The sequence below is a fragment of the Mobula birostris genome, chromosome 26 (genome assembly GCF_030028105.1).
Source record: "Mobula birostris isolate sMobBir1 chromosome 26, sMobBir1.hap1, whole genome shotgun sequence".
NCBI lineage: Eukaryota > Metazoa > Chordata > Chondrichthyes > Myliobatiformes > Myliobatidae > Mobula > Mobula birostris.
Window position 1 is genome coordinate 17485976 of NC_092395.1, and position 8075 is coordinate 17494050.

Sequence of the window (8075 nt, forward strand, 5' to 3'; positions counted from 1 at the left end):
CCTTGATTAGGTTTGTGTTAATTGAGTTTGTCTGAAGTTGCTGGAGTGGCAGTGAGCTGTTTAATATTTACTGTACTGTTTATCTGTGCTGCAATCTACATGCATTTTGAATTATATTTGAATAAATTATTTGTGGTAACATTTTGTTTTACTTCCGTGTGCGGTATATATTTTGTGGGTGTGCCATGGTCCGGAGGAACATTGTTTCATTTTATTGTATAAATGTACAGTCAGTTGACAATAAACTTGAACTTGAGTTAGAACAATATTTCGACCGGCTGCGAGTTAGCAAGCAGCAAATACAAACATAATGCATTTGAGTAAAATACCAGTGAGTTGTTTTGATCTGATTGCACTATCTAATGTAGAGATAGAATCAGTAGTTATTTTCAAAGGAAACTTTAATTTCTTGAAGGGGACAAATTCCATGGGGATTATGGGACTAAACAGTTAAAGCAACATATACTTCTGCAACAGGACACATTTCTTCCTTTGTGCTGTATGTTCTATGAATTCACACTAGACAGAATAGCTTGGCAACACACACAAAATGCTGGAGGAACTTAGCAGGCCAGGCAACATCTATGGCAAAGAGTAACCAGTCGACTTTTTGGGCCGAGACCCTTCTTCAGGACTGTTTGACATTCATGTCTATGTGATCGCATGTTTTGAGTCAGTTTTGAAACTACATTCAATGAATTTCTTTGCTTTCAGGGTCAAAAAGAAATGCAGATGTTGCCATAGAATTCATCCTACAAATGTATCTGAAACAGGATGTAAATAAGAGACAAATCTACCATCACTTCACCTGTGCCACAGATACAGAAAACATTCGCAAAGTGTTTGACGATGTGAAGCAAACAATTTTGGTGAAGAGCCTGTCTGAGCTGGACTTAATGTAAAAGGGCTCTCTAATCCATAGAACAAAATGCTCTGGGTGCGTTGTAGCTCTGATTCAACTTCTCCTGCACAGAATGGATGTAAGAAGGTGAAATTCCACTACAACCAGGACGTGGAATTCTTCAATGTGTCAGCGGTTGAACCAGACTTTGAAAAGCACAGTTCCATATTGATAAACCAAGGAACAAACTAAAGAGATCTTTCCTGGATGACATTTATGTGCCTCTGCACGCAGCTCCCTGGAAAAATGGGAGACACAGAACATTAACTAAAATTAAGCAAAAGAGTGATGGTCAAATAATGAAGAAACTGTCATTGTAATTCAGTTGTGGTGTTCAGTGATATCAATCTTCTGCAATTTTCTTTTAAATCAGGTTTGCTTCATTAATATTCCAAATAATGATCTGCATTAATAGTGTTTCCAGAATTAGCTGATCTAAGAGGAAGTGGTGTCAGCTGCAGGGAAGGTCACGATTAGAATGGAAGGTGGCATCAATGGTGAGGAGCAGCAAGTGATATTCACAAAAGCAGACAGACGGCCAACAATTTCAATTATGTATATATTGATTTTGTGTCTTCACTTAGTTCCAATCCCAGCCTTCACTGTGATCCTGATTACCTACTAGTGTCGTGAAGGCAAAGTGATGAAGTAGCAATGTGTGGCCTAATGCTTCTGGGGAATGCCAACTCTGTCAAATGTATATAAAACAGAGAATAGTACAGGCCATTCAGCCCATTGATCTTAATGCCATTTTATACTAAATGTCATCCTCCTGTTCATCATCCATATACCTCCATTTCCTTTCTATTCTTATCTATAAAAACTCCAACAAGCTGCCTACTTCCACTACCACTCTTGGTAACCCATTCCAGGCACCTACAGTACTGTGCAAAAGTCTTAGGCACACATATATATAGTTAGGGTGCCGAAGCCTTTTACACAGTACTGTAATTGTCAATGTGGAGCAGACAGCGAATTCATAAATCTGACGGGAGAAAAGGATGGTGAGGGTGGAGTGCCGCGGGAGGTGTGTGGGACAGGTGGCAGGGAAGGAGTGCTGGGACGGTGAGTGGCGTAGGTGCCAAAGCTTCCATCCCTGAGATACCAGCCAAGATAATTTGATTCCAAGTAATTGGTTAATTGTTTATTACAGAATGTCTCTCTGCTGCTTCCCTGCTCCCTGCTCTTCCTTTTTCCCCAAACCATGATCCCCCTCTCCCTGCCCCTTTCCCACTCTCAGTCCACGATAGAGACCCATATCAGAATTAGGTTTATCATCACTCACATATGTTAAGAAATTTGTTTTTTTTGCAGAAGCGCAATATATAAAATTACTACAGTACTGTGCAAAAGTCCTAGTCTCCCTCGCTATATATATGTGCCTAAGACTTTTGCACAGTAATCTATATATTTAATTAAAGATGATTTCTGTTATCAATATAATATTAAAGATAAATATCATTAAAATATATATTTAATGAGATATGTATTTTTAATTTATCTCATTAAAGATCCTTTTTTCCAGGAATATGTTTATTTTTGAAGGCTGAAACTGTGTCAGAGTGTGCATATTATAAAATTAGGGATTAATTTTGATATCTTGAAGAAAGCAATCAACGTGGCTGTGCAAGTTTTCCACAATCTCCTGAGATTATTAATGTCTGGTCTGTGTGCAAAGGCCACATGACTTCACCACTTCCTCTCTGGAACTTGCTGGCAAAATTTCCTGGGAACCGACGTTGGTACAGGGTTTCAGTTTTACAACCTGGCCCACTGGTACCTGGCAACATTGATAACTTTACTTTTTTGACATGGATTTGGGGAGAAAATTCCCAGTCTGTTTCAACGCCAGGGGTCAAGGAGGTCAAAGGCTGAGAGGAAATTTAATTGAGGTGTGCCAAAGCTTCGGAATCAGAAGGACAGGAATAACTCTTCAGCAGAGAGGACAGTAACTAGGAGGGAGTAGGGGCAGAGTGACTGATATTTTACAGTGGTGGATGTCTGGAAATCACTGAGTGAAAGGATAGTAATGACAGAAACACTCTTACATTTGAGAAGAATCAGAATGAGCCCTTGAATGGCTGCACACTGTTGAGGCACCGACCAAAAACTGGGAAGTGAAATTAGTTGAGAATATATTTTCGGTAGGTATGAATATGATATTTTTTTGAGCAGTGAAGTTCTAGAATTCCTTACAGAACCACCTGAATATGGATCTCCATACAGTATATGTAAATATAAGACTATAGGACACAGAAGCAGAAGTAGCTCTTCTCAACCCCATTTTCCTGCCTTCTCTCATAACCTTTGATGCCCTAACTAATCAAGAACGTATCAACTTCCACTTTAAACATAACCAATGACTTGGCATCTACAGCTCTCCATGGCAATATGGGTCCCAGCTCTGGTTTCAAGAGACTACAGTTTAATAAATTTAGATGGTTACATTTTACTTTGCATTTGCTTCATTTTATCACCTTTTCCCCACCTCTCTTGCTTGTACTTCAGGCTGTTGACTCCCTCCCGAGGTTTGGTTTCAGGGCTGCCTGTTGCCATGTAGGTTGTTTTGTCTTAATGATCAGCCTTTGAAGATATTTTACTATAGCACCATTACACCCCCTTGCCAGATCTTTACATTCACTCCAGAGATACACCAATGATTGGTGATCAAGAGCAGCCAAAATTGTCAATTTCAGACCTTAAGACCATAAAATATGGGAGCAGAAGTAGGCCACTTGGCCCTTGAGTCTGCCTGCCTTCTCCCTGTATCCCTTCATGCCCTGATCAATCAGGAATCTATCGACCTCTGCCTTAGATATACATAAAGACTTGGCCTCCACAGCTGCCTGTGGCAATGAAATCCACAGATTCACTACTCCCTGGCTAAAGCTGTTCTTCTTCATCACCATTTGAAAAGCATGCGCTTCTATTCTGAGATTATGTCCTCTGGTCTTAGACTCTCCCACCATAGGAAACATGCTCTCTACATGCACTCTGTCGAGGCCTTTCACCATTTGATAGGTTTCAATTAGTTAATCCCTCGTTCTTCTGAATTCTAGTGAATAAAGCTCCAGAGCCATCAAATGCTTTTCATATGATGAGGCTTTCAATCCTGGAATCATTTTCATGAACCTCCTTTGAACCCTCTCCAGTGTCAGCACATCCTTTCTAAGATAAGGGGCCCAAAACTGCTCAAAATACTCCAAGTGAGGCCTCACCAGTGCTTTATAAAGTCTCAACATTACATTCTTGCTTCTATAAATAAGTACAGTATACACTTTTACATTGCTGCTTATCAATGCTGATGTCGATTTTCAATACTGGTTTTATGAATGAATGTCAAGATGAAAACCTGTCCAGTTTCTAAAAGTTTGTGATGGTAATATTTAAATACAGTACGCTCTGGAGCCCTTTCAAAATGAAAAACAAAACTGACATCATAACACTGAACCACAAAGATTTTGCTTCCTGAATACTTTTGGGTGTATCTTATGGATTTTGGGCTGTTGATCATGAAAAGCACCATGCAATTTCCCTATCATGCACAATTTTTTTGAAATTGCCTTCATTTATTATTTCAATTCATAATTCAAGTCAGAATAACTGATGCCAAGATTAAGGAGTCTTAAGGAACAGTATCAGGACAACTGGAATCCATCAGTGCCGGCTGGTTATTGTTGGACACTTAAGCGAGAAGCCTCAGACACTGAGTACAAGTGAAAATCATCAACAAAGCATTTCTAGTTTAGTAGAACTATTGCAAAGTGTCAGCATTGTTATGCAATTAAACACATTATATTCATTGAAAGTTAATTTCTTGTTTCTCCAAATTCCTATGTGATACAAGTAGTCTGAAATTATATTTGTATTCAGCTTCAAGTGGTCTATCATAAACAAAAAAAATTCTGAGGAAGCAACACCTTCCAAAAAAAAATTGTTGTCCAGTGTAACTTTACCGTATTACAGACTATTTATGTAATTCATTGGATGCAAACTGTCATACACAATCTGGAGAAAATAATATGAAGAAATTTATCATTGTAATTGTGAACTAAATCCTGATGCAAGGATTTGGGTGTTCATCTTGAATTATCTAGAAGGACAAATCACTGCTTTATTATGCAAAAATGTACCTCATGACTGCACTTTTTTGTAAGTTTACAAACTTTCATAATCAAATGTCAAACTTTTAGTCTAGTAGATAAAGAACTTATTATGCCATGTTACTTAGTTCTGGACTGCCAGGACTCTTAACTGGTCTGTATCACATCCAATGTTGGGACAAATTACTTAGAATCTTATCTTCTACAGCAGAACATTAAACAGTCTATAAAATGTAAAGAAAGTGCACTGTTCTATATCCTTAAGCTACTGTTAATATAACTGTAAACAATGTGTGCATTATGCTATATTCGTGTTTTGTTAAGTCAGATATGTACAGTATATATTTTCTTCACTGGAATAATGGACTATAATGTATTCCTCTGTAACTTGAATTAATAACTGGTTATTTGAAAAATAATGGTAGGTGAATCATATTTTTAGATCACATGGTGAGATATATATTGCACTCTCAGCTTTGAATCAGAAGGTTGATGGTTCAAAGGACTTCAGCATATACACTCAGTAAATGTTGGTGGAACGCAGCAGGCCAGACAGCACCCATAGGAAGAAGCTCAGTTGACGTTTCGGGCCGAGACCCTTCAGTCCTGACGAAGGGTCACGGCCCGAAACGTCGACTGTGCTTCTTCCTATGGATGCTGTCTGGCCCGCTGTGTTCCGCCAGCATTTTGTGTGTGTTGCTTGAATTTCCAGCATCTGCAGATTTCCTTGTATATAGACTCAGTGGCCACTTTATTGGGTATACCTGTACATCTGCTCATTAATGCAAATATCTAATCAGCCAATCATGTGGCAGCAACTCAGTGTATAAAAGCATGCGGACATGGTCAAGAGGCTCAGTTGCTGTTAAGACCAAACATCAGAACGGGGAGGAAATACGAGCTCAGTGACTTTGACCGTGGAAAGGTAGTTGGAAGGAGGCAAAGAGTAAAGGGCGCTTTTACTGATTGGCTGCAGTCATGTTCCACAGGGGTCGCTGTTGGGGCCACTTCATTTTACGCTATATGTCAATGATTTGGATGATGGAATTAATGATTTTGTGGCCAGGTCTGTGGACGATACGAAGGTAGGTGGATGGGCAGGTAATGTTGAGGAAGCAACATTAATGTTTAGGAGAATCTAATCCTTCTGGCAGATTGTAAATAAGTGGCAAATGGAATACAGTGTTGGGAAGTGTATGGTCATGCACGTCAGCAGAAGGAATAAAGGCACAGACTATTTTCAAAATGGGGAGAAAATGCAAAAATCTGAGCTGTAAAGGGACTTTGAAGTCCTCATGTAGGATGCCCTAAAGGTTAATTTACAGGTTGATTCAGTTATACGAAAGGCAATTTTAGCATTCATATTGAGAGGATTACAATATAAAAACAAGGATGTAATGCTGAGGCTTTATAAAGCACTGCTGAGGCCTAACTTGGTGTATTGTGAGCTGTTTTGGGTGCCTTTAGTTAAGAACAGATGTGCTGACATTGGAGAGTGTTCAGAGGAGGTTTACGAGAATGATTCCAGGAATGAAAGGCTTATTGTATGAGAAGCAATTGATAGCTCTGGGACTGTACTTGCAGGAATTTAGATGAATGAGGGGTGATCTGATTGAAACCTATTGAATGTTGAAGGGCCTAGACTGAGTATATATGGAGAGGATGTTGTCTAGGACCAGAGGGCACAGCCTCAGAATAGAGGGATGTCCATTTAGAATGGAGATGAAAAGGAATTTCTTTAGCCAGAGGGTGGTGTATCTGTGGAATTCGTCGGCACATGTGGCAATGGAGTTCAGGTCATTGGGTGTATTTAAGGAGGAGTTTGATAGGTTCTTTATTAGTCAAGGTGTGAAAGGTTATAGGGAGAGGCAGGAGATTGAGGTTGAGAGGGAAATGGATCAGCCACAATGAAATGGCAGAGCAGATTCGATGGTCCAAATTACCTAATTCTGCTCCAATAATTTTTGGTTTTATGGTACCAGACAGGGTGGTCGAGTATCTTGGAATCTGCTAATCTTCTGGGATTTTCACACACAATAAACTAAAGTTTACAGGGAATGGTAAAAAAAAACGAGGGCAGTTCTGTAAGTAAAAATATCTTGTTAATGAAAGAGGCCAGAGGAGAATGGCCAGACTGGTTCAAGCTGTCAGGAAGATGACAGTAGCTTATGTAATCAGGCGTATCAACAGAGGTGCGCAGGAAACCATCTTTGAATGCTCATGTCAAACCTTGTAGTAGATGGCCTATGGCATCAAAAGACCACACCGCATTCCATTCCTATACCTAATAAAATGACCACTGAGTGTAAAAAGGCTTGTGCTTTGGTTTATTGCCAAGGGACTGTTAACTCAGTGTCGGAGGTGCAGTCACTCAGATGAGATATTCAACAGAGGCATCATCTACTTCAATATGGACACACATATTCTCATAGTCCTGTCCTGGAGAAGGGCAAGGGATTTATCACTGGGCATATATTTAGCTCTTCGTCAACCCTTTGCCTATCATCACATTGTTGCTTGTGGGAGTTTGTGTACACAAGCTGGCAGTCAAATATCCTAAATTATGGAAGTATGCAACAAGCTGCCAGAGGAAGTAGTTGAGGCAGGTAGAATAAGAACATTTTGAAAACACTGTACGTATACTGTACATGGGGGCATTGCACCAAACATCAGAAAATGGGACTAGCTTATATGGGCATCTTGCTCAGCATAGGTGAGTTGGGTCGAAGGGACGGTTTCTGTGTGGTTTGATTTAAGGACTTTATTTCATTGGCTGTTTGAGATTCTGGAAAATCTTCAGTTCATTGAAGAGTGTTTTATAATTGCAGGTCTTTCTAAAATATGTTGAATATGAATATATATATATTAAAAAAAGTATTAAGCTGTGTTAGGTTATAAATTGTATTATTACTTAATCAAAATTGGAAGTGCCTTCCTTCTTCTAACCACCTTTCCTATTAAAATGGCAAGTTTGAAATGATTTATATCCTTTCTTTTGTTCCAAGATGAATTGACAGTATGAACTGTTCAGTTCTCAGCAGGACCTGGACTTCTGTGACTAAAAAGTAAAA

General features: G+C 39.2%; 1 protein-coding gene across 2 annotated transcripts in view; it reads left to right on the forward strand.

Annotated features, from left to right (window-relative positions):
* LOC140187958 (guanine nucleotide-binding protein subunit alpha-14-like) overlaps window positions 1–5532 on the forward strand; it is an 82422-nt gene extending 76890 nt beyond the window's left edge. For both annotated transcript variants that reach the window (XM_072243819.1, XM_072243820.1), the window contains exon 7: window positions 715–5532. In XM_072243819.1, coding sequence (XP_072099920.1) covers window positions 715–902 — 188 coding nt within the window. In that variant the 3' untranslated portion in view covers window positions 903–5532. The remainder of the gene's footprint in view (window positions 1–714) is intronic.
* The last annotated feature ends 2543 nt before the right edge of the window (window positions 5533–8075 follow it).